Genomic DNA, 16465 nt, shown 5'->3' with positions numbered 1-16465 from the left:
CAGAGTAACTAACCATCAACCCATATAGGTGTTTTTGTGTTTACTCTCTTCTACCTTAAGAAACTCATTGGCATTGAAGTAACCAATATATACAAAAAGCCCTTTTTTGTTGCTAATGTAGTTGTCTTATTTTTACATTCGAATGTATGATATCCATCAAAGAAAGACATAGAAGAAATATAAACCTCACCAAAATATGCAATTATAATTGGACAAAGTAGGATATGATCACTCAGTCTATCTCTAAAATAAAAAGTAGGAACAAAATTCTATTTTGAAAAGAAATAGTATTGTATATCACAGTTTTCATGTGATAGAAAAAATGATTAAAATATTTCAAAGTTGCAAAATGCTAATTATCACTGTTTTCTGAGAGTCACAGAAAACTTCTTATTGGGTTCAGAAGCCTAAATAGAGTATCATATTCATATTATTATTTATTATTATGAAGTTTAAAACCTGCTCCTTCTTTGATTTGAAGACTATGATTATAGGAGACTTTTAAAGTATACTTACAAACTGAGAACTACAAAGTGGAAGTTTGTCTACTCTTTTCTTCCATCTTTCCAAATTGTTCATTTTAGCAATAAGAAATACAGCTGACATTCCAGGTGGAACATAGTTATACCTTGTTTATGACATTTGTTTCTATAAATGTGTATTCCAATCTGATGGGAAGTATTTCAGTTTCATCATATGCCTCATTCATGTTAAAGATCTAAAATCATTCTAATGACAAATGACTAATAAATAGTACTAAGCTATTTCTCCCTAGTTTGTCTACAAAACCTATTAAAACTAGCAAAAACTTAACTGTGTGTATTTAAGTGGAGAATTCTTCCTCTTGTGGATTTGAAGACTAAATAAAATATAGAAGACAGTTACCTCCTATTTTATTATATCTTTTGAAATAATTTGTATATGCCTTTTAAATAATTTCAAGTGCCACAAAAATAATGTTAATAGCTCAAAAATCAAAAGTTAAAAAAAAAGTCTAAGTATAATTTTTCAAATCTTTTTCTCCTCAAGCGTTTTACGATGGGATAATGAGACAGATGTCTCTCAACTGGAAGGACATTTTGACATTGTTATGTGTGCTGACTGGTAAGTACATAAAAATCATAAAACTCCTGTTAGGAAAAAAAATCGCTTTTTCTGGAGTCATTGGGCTGTGCTGCTTTGCTGACAACGACTAAGCAAAGTCAACAAATGAAGCACAAAGCCACCTTAACCTCAACAAATTAATATTCATCTCCATGTGACAGTTATAAGGTAGTCTTCTATCACACAGTAACTTCTACCACATTATTTCCCAAAGATTGATTTTGAGAAGCATTTCCATTTTCTGGAATTGCCTCTGTTTCATGCTTGACGTATCAGTAAATGGACGACTTAGGCAAATTGCAAATAATTATGGCTCGGAGAGGAATAGTCTGGAGAAAAAGGAGTTTATCAACACAAACAGCTCAATTAGCTTACTTCTTAGGGGAGATCTGACTATTGATATAAGGCAGTATATACATGTCCACACACATGTAACTCTCCAGCAAATAAACATCATCTGTAGAATACCTTTGGGACACAGCCTTTCTTAAAGTGTGCATTTGCTATTTAATATTTTCAGTGCACTCATTATGATATTTAACTGTTCATGATACTAAAATGATATATTTTATTCTTAATGTAACTAAAAGCATTCAAATCTCTATGAAGTACCTGCTCTTTAAAAATAAATGTACATTATACATTTTGTCTTTCTTGTTTCTACTTCTTTTGTTGCTGAAAGTCTCATCCTAAGTTATAAAATTAAATGAGTCCGATTTTAGTAATTATTTCAACTAATCTCATGTATCTTCATGCAGTTTGAGTAATAATTATTTCAGCATATGAAATGCAGGCAACACAAGCATTAGCCCTGTCAAGAGTAAGGTGTTCCTTGTAATTTTATCATGATAATTAATATGACACTTTAGATTTGGAAATACTCACAAGTCCAGATTCCAAAATTCTGCTATTTTGATAAGCCCAATCATATGACCATGAATCCAGAGAAGACTGCCTAGAGGAAAATTGAATGAAATTTACAGGAAGTCGTTTTCTAATTATCATTCTTTGAATATGATTTTTTAATCTATAACTTCCCTACCAAAATCAATGGGATTTGTTTTGTTTTGTTTTGTTTTTTCTCCTACATACTGCTTCTCATGAGCAACAAATATTTTGTTTCGTTTTTAGCTTGGATTTTTTTGAGGTTTTCACAGTTTTTTAGTTTCTTTGTAAAAACCTTATTCCACAAAAGGGAGAAATCTAGATTAGATATACCATTATTGATAATATACTTCGCTGCTATACCTCTTATCCAATACAAAATAAGGAGCTAAAATATCCCATGATTTGCCCAAGTAATTAAGTAAATGCTTTTCCTCACTAAATTTGAGGAAGGATCCTCCAGGTTTCATTGCACAGATGAAGATAATGTTGTCCGGATTAGATCAGATTAAGCATAGAAGTCAGATTGGAGAGCAGCAGTGAGAGAGAGGGGGCAATGTTTTCTTGAAGGTTTAAAGGAGGGTCACACACTATGGGCTCTGATGATGTGGCACAGGCAGGTCTGGCCAAGAGATTTACAATTAAATTTGCCCTTCATGTAAACGTTAAAATAGCCTGGCTGTGTCCTATCTTGTGTTATAGCCACTCACACCATGTCATCCTATTTGTATCAGAGAGACAAGCAGAGGAAGTAAGATTTAAGCTCTTTTCTGATTAATGTTCTCAGATTAAAACAGCTGCACAACATGTTTGAAAAATCGTTTTTTTCCCTCGCTAACAACAGGGCCTTGTATAACTGATAAACATAATGCATGTTTCATGGCTTTCATGGCAAATATAGAACATAATGCAATATGACATGTACACATACACACATGCACACACACACATCTAGTATGTATGAAATTTTATGGATTCAAATGAACTAAATACACCAAGCTTCATTTTATAAATAGCTTTTCTATGCATGAATTGTTAAGGGTTTTTTTTCCCCCTGGTGTTGTAAGTGCCAGAATGTCAGCTCGTTTGTAATTTCCCATTTGTAAATGTGAAACATTAAGCTATTCTCACTGCAATGCTGATATTATTTCCAAAAGAAATGCTTCGGTAATGGTCTCTCCTCATATCCGCAGAGAAGGGTAAGCTGCTTAGAAACTTAGAGTGTACAGTGATGTTTCTAATACTCATGTTGGATGTATAGCAGCAAAGCACAGGACTCCATGTGCTCTTTATATCCTTTTGGCTTGGTGTTGGTCTAGAGGAGTTATTGCATAGGGCCTGCTTATAAGGACAGGTAGGCCATGCTGCATTATTTTAGAATGTCCCAGAAGAGAGAGAAAAGAAAGCTCTTTGTAGACGCTACCTCCAAGATGAGACTTGAAATGCTCCATGCCAGTACCACACATAAATACATCACGCTGTCTCACACTCTTCTTTATATATTGTCAGTCAATGAGATCTGGGTTGGCCACAGGAATATGAAGCAAGAGTTGGGGTTCAAATAGTAGGTACATGGATTAAATTCTTATTGAAGCATTTCCAGCAAGGGTGGCATTGTCTGATTCCCTGAATAGCTAACCAGTGCTACTGTGTGATCCCATTTACATGAAAACAAGCTCTATTCACAAACCTATTCTAAACCCACATTGTGCTTCAAGTAGAATGCATCTGATTACAACAAACGGTGATATGTTTATGTTCTTAAATCCTTGATATATTCATATATTTACATTCAAACATTCATAAGGCTGTGGGCAGTGGGGGAAAATAACTTATTTCCCAGAAGCAACTGTCTCTTACTCCACATCCAAATTTACTAGCTCAACTAGATTATAAAATAAAGAGGCAAACTGAAAGCTAGTCATTACTTCACCATTCAGCATTTTTGACAATGAAAAATAGTTTCATGGTTCAACAGTTCCTGAATAACTTATAAAATGTCAACTTTGAAATAAACAGAAGAGGGGCCAGGAGTTTGGCCTAGTGGTTAAAGTGCTTGCCTAGCATGCATGAAGACCCGGGTTCGATTCCTTGGTACCACATACATAGAAAAAAAAAGCCAGAAGTGGTGCTGAGGCTCAAGTGGTAGAGCTCTAGCCTTGAGAAAGTCCAAGGACAGTGCTCAGGCCCTGAGCTCAAGCCCAGGACTGGCAAAAAAAAAAAAAAAAAGAAATAAACAGAAGGAAAGAATTGAGGTACAATCACACCAGCAAAAGGATGCTGTTGACAAATATCAAAATATTAGAATATTTAACCACAGGTATAGGGAGAAACTTGCCTATTATGTTCCTCAGCTGACTTGTTTAATATTGACTTTAATATAAGGACTCCTTTCTGTCAGAATGCAGTCCAGCCAGGTTCTTGCTCCACTGAAAATATTGAGTGCTTGTTCATTTTAAGTCTACCTTTCCAGATTCCTCTTCTAATACAATATAATCTAAAGGTCTAGATGGCAGATTTTTTTTAAGCCAATGGACCCCTTCATTCATTGTTGGATGGCTCTCCAATTTATTGTAGCTCTGCAAAAATAGGAACGAATCTGTACACTTGAGTTCTCAAGAGTCTTATTAGAAAGCATATCTGAAATGCCATCCAAAGCCTCACCGACCCATGTCCTGTATATGCAGGACAATGGAAGCATCTCTACCTTAGACTTTGGAGAGAAATGGGAAAGTGTTGATAGGCCTATATGTGCCTCACATTGCTTGCTCTCAGACTCTTTACACTGGCTGCATACTATAGGTTGTTTCTTTTTTCCCATACTTTTAAACATTTCCTCTAACTGATGGGGAAAAGTGGAATTTGAAGCTGCTTTCGTGCAAATGGTATTTTTTCCCTAAAAGTAGAAATACTATCGGCTGTAAAATTATCTTCGTATCATGGATAGTACTGAATCACAGCCATGGATCCTCACACCTGAAAAGATCTTCAAAGAAATATGGCCATCCCTTTTATCTCACCCCTAGAAAGGCTCAATCCCAAAGAGGGGGAAATACACAAATTATCAAAGATATCCCAGCTCAAGGGGAACATATGGCATCACTCTAACCCTTCCCCCCAAATCAGTTGATAAATAGTGAAAGAGGGTATCCGTTTGCTAAGTGTTAAAAGGAAAGCATTGATTGTAACATAGCACATTTCACCAGGAAAACGGCATAGATATCTTCCTTCCTGTGAATACTGACAGAGAAAAATTTCTCCTAATGCTCTGCACTAATAAATTTTCCTGTGATAAGAATTACACGCACGCCATGCTCTGCATGCAATTCTAATTCTAAGAGAGGCAATGCAAATGACCCCATACCTTTCCTGTGTCAGAAAAAATCTGATTCAGATCAATTGTGCTGCCACAAGCAAAAACATAAAAGGGGTATGTGTGTGTGTGTGTGTGTGTGTGTGTGTGTGTGTGTGTGTGTGTGTGTGTTTAGTGGCTAAACTGGACTGTCAGTATTTTGATCAGTGACTGAAGGGACAGTTGAAATGGTATCTCCATCCCCATCACTGACCTACTCAGCCTTTTTAAATAGATCCACTTAAGCTACTACTGGTCTCTGAGCCATTAGGACTTATTTGAGGGGTGAATTTTCAGGGAGATTACATATCACTCCCACTAAAGCACCCTGAAATTGCTCGTATGACGTACTCCACAAAGCATTATAAATTCGGCATCAGAACTAAGTAGAAAAGTGAGCTTGCTTGGAATAAAAATCTTTTGAAGAACTAGCAGAATTGCTTTGGGGAGATTTGATTTGGAATGATAGAGTAGATGCCATTCATCTTTGAAATAACCACCTCAAATGCATGATGGGTGGTAAGGTACACTTTCAAGTTTGCTGTGATGTTAACTTCTTTGTCACTATTATCAAAATTAAGCAGAAAAACTACTGTAAATATGCTGTTCATCTTTTTCTAACACTCTTACCAACTCTTAGAATGCACATGTATAAAACCAAGAGTGATTCTTTGCTTAGCCAGGCAGGTATTCTATAGGTCTGAGTGACCAACAGAGATATTTCCTCAGATTGATAGTCTTCTGCATAAGACTAAAACTATGCTCAATTATTAAAACGAGATATTATTACCCTCTAAACAACAAGACAGAGTGTTCTGAAGAGGTCACTTTTTAATTCCTTCCTCATCAATCCTTAATGATCACTAATCACTGAGTAAAATGACTTGATAGTGCATTTTTGAAGTGTTTGAATTAGATGTATTCCATACTCCAGGAATTAAGCATATAGCCTTGTGAAGGATGAGAATGGTTTCCCAGGTAATCTTTGCTGCTAGATAGAAAGTGATAGGATTTTTCCATGCTAGGCATGGTTTCTAGCTCCTCTGAAGAGGATGCTTTTTCTGTTGCTCAAAGTATCCTTCATAGAAGAGTTTTCCACTGGTTTACAGTGTCCAAAGACACCAGGCCTTCTTGAAAACATCATAAATTGCTGTCCTCAGTTCTCTATCTCAAATGAAAGACCCATCAAATCAGATGTCTCCAGTGAGACATTCTACCTAAATGTTGATTCAGCCCCAACATCACTGAGAAGGGCTGTGCAAAAGCCCACTGAAACCAGGACCCTGTATGACTCCCTCTGTTTCAAGGGAGGCAATGAACTCCCAGCAGGTGCTAAGAACTTGCAGGCCATCTCTGTGTGCCCTGAACTGAAGTACAAGTGAATGCAGATGGAAGCTCTTTGAAGAGGGGGGGAGAGTCTCTCTCTTAGTCCCAATGCCTAAAATAGCCCCCCATGTTTTGTAGGTATGTGACAAGAATTAGGAACTTACATATAGTATTAAGTCGATATCAAGCCCAGCCATATCGATGTTCCTTTCATGATGGAGAATCTGAGTCTTCACAGGAAATAGCTTGCCTAAAGTCACATAGTAGAAAGATCAAAGCCAGAGCACTATTTAGTTGAATGATAGTCCCCTACAAGCCCCATACACAGCCCCCACTCAGGGAGGACAGCAGCCTCCCCTTGGACAGCTGCAACAACAATTAGTCCCACAAAAAATGAGACCAGGCCCTGAAGCAGGAGATAGAGTTAGCATGCTATGTGAGGAGCCTGCAGGCCAGATGGGACAGGACTCAGCACTCACACTGACAGGAGGCCTCACCTAGGCCTGAAGGTAAGGCCCACTTGCTATTGTTGGAGTTAAGGTGTTACTCACTGGAAGAGGGGAAATCCAAGATATGTAAGATTTGAACATTGCTTTCCAAAGCAGTGTCTTTTCAAAAGTAGATGCACTGTCCCTGATGTTTAAAAGACATTGTTGTCCGTTTTTATGAAGTAGCACATTCCTTCTACTTGCAAAAACACAGCATCGAAGCAGTGGCCCTAAAGCTACAGCTGTGTCTCTCCTGCATTTCCCAGCCACACACTGTGTTACTTCATTGGCCTTGCCACACAGGACTCCATCAATCTTCATACTGTTGTGCACAAGGAATGTTTTCTACCTTCAAGAAGTTGAGAACCTCGGGAGAGGAGGAGAATCCTGTGGAAGATTCCCAAATGCTCTACTTCTGGCACAAAGGTTAGACAAGGAAGAGGTCACTGTGGACGAAGTACCCAGGGATGGCTACCTAGTCACCTGCCTAACTGCAAGCATGTGAGAACCTTTATCCTCCTCTCTTCCCCCTTCTGCACATGACATCAGCCTAAGAGCAGACAGAATGAGACAGTGGAGGTGACCCAGAGCACTGCCCTGCTCCCATGTCATGTAGCTGAGTCTTAGCCTTGCCACTAGCAGCTGTATGATGCTAAGCTTTGCTATGCCTCAGTTTCCCTGGATGTAAATGTGGACAAGTCATAATAATAGTAACAAGTACCTCATAGGAACCTGTATAGGGATTCAACAAGTTAATCAAAAAAAAAAAAAAAAGCCTCATAGTGGTTGCCAGTACCTAGTATTCAGCTCAATAGGTATTAAATCCCTGGATATCCAAAAGATGTGTGTGCCTCTGGCATTTGTATTTAACTGATGTGCACTTATGTCTGAGGATGATGGTTCGGAGCCTACCTGGGCAGGAAAGTCCATGAGACTCTTACCTCCAATAAACTACTAAGAAAAAAGCCGGAAGTGGTATTGTGGCTCAAGTGGTAGAGAATTAGCCTTGAGCAAAAGCAGTTCAGGGACAGCACACAGGTGGAGCTGAAGCCCCAGAACTGGCAAATAAAAGAAAAATATGCTCCCCACCAATGGATACTGTTGGTGCACCGGCAGCTTCACTTCCTGTAGACCACGGCCTAGATGCTGTAAGAGTCACGTGGTGTTTGGAAGCTTCTCTTCACTGTGTGCCTTCAGCATCGGGTACTTTTACCCCTCCATGCTTAACCCCATCCACAGGAAATCTCCTATACACATCTCTGGTATCTCAGCCCATTTTATGCCATTAGAGCAGAATGTGCAAACTGGATAATTTATAAACAACAGAATTAAGGTGCCAGCACACGTGGTGTCTGACAAGAGCCTGGACTTTTCTTCCAAGATAGTACCTTGAAGGTTAAAGGATCTGTATGCCTCACCTGAGAAGAGGCAGAAGGACAAAATGGGATCAGACTTCCACCTTTCCAACACCCTTGGTGGTGAATTAAGTTCCCACCATTTGAATTTGGAAAGATGTGAAAACCATAACACTGGATATGGCCAAGTTAACTAACTTGTCATCCCCTGCCAATTAACCGGACCTTGAGTCAGATAATCTGGAAGTTCACCTGAAGAAACCTGTATTCCAAACTTCCAACATGAAGCCTGGTAAAGACAAGCAGACTGAGCTAACCACAGAGATGACAGCGACAGAAATGCTCAAGACACTAGAGAACAATGAGAACGAAAAAGAATCAACATGAAGGTCAGAAGAGAAAACTCTATGCCAGAGTTCAAGAGCTGTTCACTCCTTGTCACTGGTTGATTTTACCTTAGTGCTTTTGCTAGTGACTGAAAAAAAACAAACAACCAAAAAAAAAAAAAAAAAACCCATAATTGGCTGACACCTTTCTACGTGGGTCAGAAGTAGACTGGTGCTTTCTTTTTAGCGGGCAGTCTCATAGCACTTCAGGTGGGTAAAGGGACCAACTCCAGGGGAGACTGGGCTCTAATGATGCTAATGATGACAGTAGTGTTTCATCTCCACCAGTGACACAAAGAACAGCTTAGAAATAGTGTGGTGAACAGGAACCCATGGTCCACTTGTGTGTAAAATCTGCCCTATAGTATATTGAGGGCTTTGACTTAGCTGGATCACACTGATATAATATCTTCTTTATTAATCATCTTTCACCAGTGAGACATTTCGATGGAAGGAGACAATCCTTTTCTTTTTTTTTTCCATGTTGTTGAGTAAACATGTGTAATTAGCTTTGTATGTATCACTATTAGTATCATTCAATGTGTAGACCCAAGTTTACTCTGGATTCTTCTCTCTTCTCAATGTCAGTCTGTTTCTGGACCAGTACAGAGCCACTCTTGTTGATGCAGTAAAGAGATTACTCCGGTCCACAGTAAGTATGTCTATTTTCTCCTGAATACTGGCTGTAGAATAATTAGTCTGCACAAAGATGGAGAGAGTAATGGAATGGCAGGATTAATGTCATGTAATACTTTAATACTTATTATGTCCAACTTCAATTGGGTCTTCTGATCTATCAGATTCTTTCCTAATCATAACTAGGAAAATTCTTACCCTTGGCCTTCTGATAAGAAACACAGTGGGTAGTAAAATAAATGAAACTGCTTCAAAGATAGTGTGAGATTATTTTTATCAAAGAATTTCTTGAGTCTTTTCCTTTGATAACAATATCTTCATATTAAAGTAGAAGTATGATATTGGAAGTTTTCTGTTGACTTCTGCCATTTTTAATCCCTTCAGTGGTAACCTTTATCATTGGGTGTTTATTTACTGCAGAAGAATACTTTCTTCTTTATATTGCTGTTTGTAGTAAAGAAAAAGGACTTTCAGATGAATCTGTATATTAAAAGTTCTTTGCTTTAAATGGAAGCCATTATTTACATATTATAAACATTAGGTCACAATGAAGCCAAGCATGGCATAAAATATTGTGCACATTTTTACATTTATATATCCATTTATGCCTGTGAGTAAATTACAGAGTTTGTATCCACTCTTATTTTGTTGGGCTGTTATACTAAGCTAGGAGGTCCTGCAGCCTAAACGAAGAGTTAATATACATCTATTTAAAGTAGGGAAATGAGTTTAAAGCTCATACATTAAAAAAAATCTTATAAGTATATAAGACTCTTGCTGTGCCACATGAATTTAAAATAGGTTAACAATATTAATGTAATCTAAGATAGTAACTCTACATTTATCTGAGATGACTGCAGTGTGCATGTGTGTGAGACAGAAAGAAAAAAAGAAATACTGTGTGTGTTCTGAAGTTTTGTTTCTAAAAGACTCTAGGTTGCTGAGCTCAGTAGACGAATAGACTAATGCCTTTCAATCTTTCTTTTATGTCTTTTTCACATTGAAGGTTCCCAGAGCAATTTGATAATCATCCTATGCCTTATACTATTGCTTTTTATTTTGTTATCTCTATATAGCTTAGAAACTTTAAATAGGCCTTTCAGAGAAATAACCCCAGCTTCACAGTGGCAATCAAGTCAATTCAGTTGGCCACCCTGAGATGTGGGTAGTAGGTCTCAAGGCAAGGGAAGGGCAAGTGGCAGGCTACTGTTGGGTGCTACCACAGGTGAGGAAGCCTCCCAAGTAAAAGGTCAGAATAGACAGAGCCTCTTCTGGGCCTCTTCATCCCCTTGTTAGCTTTGGGTGATTCTTGCAAGCATTTGCAAGACCAAGATTCTCAGGGAGCACCTGGAGATTATTGAAAGCAAAAGCCTCTATGAAAATGTCTCCTGCATAAACACAATGCTTTCAAGGACTCCCGGATTTCACACTGCACAAACAGTACTTCACTCATCAGCAACACCCCTTCAAAACCAATTTGTAGCAAATACTGCATTTTGCAACAGATTTGCATCATTTACTTAGAATTTATTGTGAATCATTCATATGATTTACAATAGAAAACTGCCCAGGCTATGAATAGACCTAATGCACATTGGACTGGAAACTCACAGCTCTTCCATACCCAGTCTTAAACCCTGAGCCATGCTCTCCCTATGTGAAGTGTGGCTCCACATGGTAGCCCTCTCTGGACTAGGACAGCAGTCATCCTACTGACAGTCACTACTCATTCTGAACCCCAAGACAGACAAAGCAAGACCCTATAGCAAGTGATGCTTTTTCTCTGTGAGGAGCAGGGGGTGTAAAGTAGAGCCTCCCCCCATCTCCAGCCCCATTGCCCCCCTGGTGCCCCCCCCCGCCCTCCGCAGGAGGCCTCCTTAGGCCCTCATGGAATGATCCATACCCAAGTATCTAGCATAAAAGTACAAGAGAGCCACCACTAGAGGGGAAATCTGAGTTGTGGAAAGCACATGGACTTACTGAAAATAGCACCTGGACTTCCATTCCTGTGGGAAGTCTGGGGAGGCCGAGAGCTTGTGCCCCTGAATTTCTCTACCCAGTTAGATAATAGATGGGTCACCTAGACACAGTCAAAAGTCCCATATCTTACACTGGTGGGCTGTAAGGGTTCCCACAGAACTGGACTCAAAATTCTTCCAAGCACTCAGTAGTCACAAGTTGATTTTCAAAGAACCTCCTCCATTGAGTAGACAAGCTGTGGAAATCACAGTTCAAGACCAAAATCATAGTCAAGGCATTATTACATTATAATTAGAGCTGGTTTTTGTGTTCTTTTATGTATCTCTTGGAGCTTACGGTTTTATAGCCCCTCACCAGACAACCAGAATGGTAGATGATTGATTCATTGCAAATGAATCCTGAGCAAAAACCAGACTGCAGCCAAATGCTTCATGTTCACAGAATGAGCCCACTATGACGTGGGCTCTAATGCAGAAAACTTAGGCTCTAATCTTCCCTCTGCCATTGACTGGACTCATGCCCTGGAAGGTAAAGTATGATGGCTAGAAGATGGCTAGAAGGTAAAGTAAGATGGCCTGCATACAAAAACCCAAATTTATGCTTCCTGGCTCCTGCATGTCTTTACCTGTAAAGAGGTAGGACTGAGCAGGCATCATGCTACGTATCCCAGCACTGGGGGCTGAAGCATGAATTCCTGAGTTCGACATCAGCTTGGGCTATGTAATAAAACCTGGCATTATGCTGGGGAGCTGTCTGTGGCATCCAACATCAGTGCAGGTGGTAGGATGTGGCTTTGAAGTTTTGTGAGACAGTGGCATGATTCCAAGAGATCCAGATTCCCTTTGAAAGTAATGAGGAGTATGGAAGTACTTAGTATCTAGCAGATACTTACTTCACTGTGTCTGAAGGGTGTGGCTGTGTGTATGTACCATAGGTTTGGTTTGAAGGGTAGTTCTCAGAGAATGGAAAGGTTTGGAGTCAAGGATATTGAGCTCCATTTTAGACTCAGTGGGTTAATCAGAATATCCACATGCAGAGAGAAAAAGGTGCATGGAAGCTGAGTGCCAGTGGCTCATGCCTGTAATCCTAGCTACTCAGGAGGCTCAGATCTGAGGTCTGCAGTTTGAAGCTAGCCTGGGCAGGGAAAGTCTGTGAGATGATTTTTTTTTTTTACAGTCTTGGGGCTTGAACTTAGGGCCGAGGCACTGTCCTTGAACTTTTTCAAGGTTAGTGAACCTTAGCACCACTTCCAGCTTTTTTCTGTGTATGTGGTCCCAAGGAATTGAACCCACAGCTTCATACATGCTAGACAAACACTCTGCCACGAGGCCACATTCCCAGCTCCCATGAGACTCTTATATCCAATAACATACTCAGAAATAGCCAGAAGTGGCAGTCTAGTGGCAGTGATAGAATGCTAGCCTTGAATACAGAGACTTAGGGACAGTGTCTAGACCCTGAATTCAAGCCCAGAACCAGCAAAAAGGAAGGAAGAAAGGAAGAAAAAAGAAAGGAAGAAAGATATGGGCCCTTGGCAAATAGTGAATGCTACAATGAAATAAGCTTAAAAGGTACTAATATATAAGTGATAGTTGAAACCATGGGCTTAGTACAATTGCTTAAAATTATATAGAACAGGGCTGGAAATTTGGCTTACTGGTAGAGTACTTGCCAAGCATGCACAAAGACCCAGGTTCAATTCCTAGATACTACCTGCATAGGGAAAAAAAATGCTGGAAATGGTGCTGTGGCTCAGGTGGTAAGGTAGAGCTCTACCTTGAGAAAGCCCAAGGACAGTGCTCAGGCCCTGAGGCAAGGCCCTGGACTGGCAAAAAAAATAAAAAAATAAATAAAAATATGTAGAACATAAAGAAAAAGTAAGCAGAGCCTTGGGGGCCATTGAGAAATGAACGAATAAGAGAAACCAGGAAAGCAGACTGAGGAAAATGAGTGAAAAAGAGAAGCAGAAGAAAGCAACATCTCAAAAACCTGCTAAAGAAATGGAAAATAAGCATAAGCTTAACTGTGTAATCAGTGCTTAATAATCGGTTGCCTAGAAATGAAAAAGGAATAAAAGCATTTCATTGACATAGCACATTCCTTTTAAAATAAATCTGAAGTATACTTATTTTTCCCAGAAGTACACAGCCTTTAATATGTGAATATAGGGTAGTCTAGCAAAATAACAACAACAGAGCTCACAATATAAACAGGACTATTGTTATTTTTGGAACTTCTTTTTCTTCTTTCCAGGGATAAATGAATTCCCTTAAATTTCTGCACATCCACCAAAATTTTACATTCATTTGAATGTTCACTCTGACTTTTAAAGTGATTATGTGTCTAAGTGCTTAGAAAGTTGTGCTTTGGTAAATTGAAAATAACGTTTCTCAAGTGATGGGCTAATTTGAAATCTATATTGTCTTTCTTGTTCTTCTGTTTGCAGCCTGAATCATAAGGCATATTCCTCTAGTTGTGCTGTTCCACAGATAAAGTGCCCTGTTCCCCCAGAATACTGGGGAGAAAAGGGGTTCTAAAACCCTTCAGTGCAGCGCAGGACAGAGGCTGGAACTCAGTAAGACTCAGCAAATGTTTATTAAATAAACAGATGATATACTATTCTTCCTTCTAAGCATTATTCCACATCTCAAAAAAGTCCATGTTTGACTAATTGTAAGAGGAAACAATTTAAAATTCTTAACTGAGTAACTGGAGGTGAAAATGGCTGCTCTCTCTTCTTTTTTTTTTTTTTTTCTTTTTTTTTTTTTGCCAGTCCTGGGCTTGAGCTCAGGGCCTGAGCACTGTCCTTGGACTTTCTCAAGACTAGAGCTCTACCACTTGAGCTTCAGCACCACTTCTGGCTTTTTTCTGTGTATGTGGTACCAAGGAATCGAACCTGGGTCTTCATGCATGCTAGGCAAGCACTCTACCACTAGACCCAACTCCAGGCCCCTGCTCTCTCTTCTTTATCATGGGTACAGGACTGGCATAGACTACTGCCCTCTGATACCCACCATAGCACTGACTAACAACTTCTTGGAGAAAAATCTTGTCAAAAGAATGAGTGTCGTGCCCAAATTCCTGTATATTTTTCAGATTATTCAGCATCTGGATTTAGTTTCGGTTTTTATCAATAAATATTGACCGAGTGACTACTGTATACATGGTGCCAAGCAAATGCACTGAATAAAGCATTAATAGATCCAACTTTCATGGAGTATAAACTCTAGCCAGAGGAGACAATCAATATCAAATAAAAATATGATATATGTCTGTGGTGACAAGTGCTACAAACAAAAAGCTTCAATATTCAGGGAAGCAGTCCTGGAGGAAAGCAGCTTCTGGTCTACATACATTATTTAGGGAAGGTCACATGACCTGAGCTCTAATGTAGGAAAGGCCTGGTAGAACACACCGCCATAGGCTTACTACTCACCCCCAACCCTCAAATGTGTGGGATGTGGGGAACATCAGCTTTGTGAAACATCAGATGGGAGCAATCTGTCATCCTCCAACATTATGCTGTATAGCTTAGATGATAGCTATAAAATCAACTCTTTACTGAGCACTAGTGGCTTACACTTTTATCCTAGCTAATGTGGCGGCTGAGATCTGAGGATCTCGGTTTGAAGCCAGCACAGGCAGGTAAGCCCGTGAAATGCAGCTCCAATTAACCACCAAAAAGCCAGAAATGGAACTGTGCTGTGGCTTGAGGGGTAGAATTCAAGCCTAATGACTGGCATACAGAAAAAAAAAATTAACTCTAGTGTAAATTGTAAGACAATATTTGTAGGTAACTTTATTTTATTTATTTATTTATTTATTTATTTATTTTTTTTTTTTTTTTGCCAGTCCTGGGCTTGGGCTCAGGGCCTGAGTACTGTCCTTGGACTTTCTCAAGGCTAGAACTCTACCACTTGAGCCTCAGCACCACTTCCGGCTTTTTCTATATATGTGGTACCAAGGAATCGAACCCGGGTCTTCGTGCATGCTAGGCAAGCACTTTAACCACTAGGCCAAATTCCCGGCCCCCCTGTAGGTAACTTTAATGTGAAACAACTTCATTATTCCAAGATCCAGAATGGCAATCAGCTCTTAGAATTGATAAAAAATAATAATAATAACTTACTGGTATTCCATCCTTGGGAAAGGAAGAAAGGATGGATGGAGGGCGGGAAAGAAAGAAAGAAAGAAATTGAGACTTTTGCATTCCTGCTGAGACCATATATTGTATCTAATTTCACATAGAAATGAATTTTTACCGCTAAGTAGGAAAACTGCTTGTGAATATATTAATTGCTATTTCAGTCCAACAGAACCTTAAGTATAGTAGCATGGTTAGTGCTGCTACAGTTATGTGCTGAGTGTGTACCTGTGTATGTAAGTACAGTGTGAAGGACCATTACTGTTCTCGATAGTGTATCTGTCTATTTTCTTATGGGTAAACCAGGGAGAAATAAGTTGGGTGATAAGGATTTTTCTAATCTTACATGGCGATAGCTTTCTTTTTTTAAATTATTTTTCACATTCACCTGCTCATTTGATCCGTACAACTTGCTGGAGGGAAAAAGACCAGGCAGGCTTTGTTCTGACTGTTGGATGGATGAGGAGACTCAGCTGGTCAGCTGTGAGGGCTTAAGGTTCTTGAGTACAAAATGTGGAGGTTGAAAGACGTCATCTCCGAAGTCTCTCTAGCTCAGCAGTTTGGTGATTTACTTTCTGATTGTCCTGAGGTGATCCAGCTGTGTACCGGTGAAGATTCTCTTTATGTTCGGTATCCTCTCCATCCCACATTTCCTCCTTATGTTCTCCAAACCCCTCTCTGCTTGTTTAATCATGTGGAAACCAAAATCCTATAACCTTGTCTCTAACATGGGAGTCGCAGAATAAGCAACTAGCAGGACTGAAATGGGAAAATTCTCCAGTGGAGATTGTAGTTACTCATGCCTATGG

General features: G+C 39.3%; 1 protein-coding gene across 3 annotated transcripts in view; it reads left to right on the top strand.

Annotated features, from left to right (window-relative positions):
- Positions 1–16465, top strand: part of Camkmt (calmodulin-lysine N-methyltransferase) — a 328956-nt gene that overhangs the window by 305552 nt on the left and 6939 nt on the right. For all 3 annotated transcript variants that reach the window (XM_090337036.1, XM_090337034.1, XM_090337035.1), the window contains exons 8-9: positions 1030–1104; positions 9485–9548. In XM_090337036.1, the coding sequence (XP_090193162.1) occupies positions 1030–1104; positions 9485–9548 (139 nt within the window). The remainder of the gene's footprint in view (positions 1–1029; positions 1105–9484; positions 9549–16465) is intronic.

This window comes from Megascapheus bottae, chromosome 7, assembly GCF_031878675.1.
Source record: "Megascapheus bottae isolate mThoBot1 chromosome 7, mThoBot2.hap1, whole genome shotgun sequence".
In the NCBI taxonomy this organism is placed as follows: Eukaryota; Metazoa; Chordata; class Mammalia; order Rodentia; family Geomyidae; genus Megascapheus; species Megascapheus bottae.
This window is presented reverse-complemented; position numbering and strand designations above follow the sequence as displayed.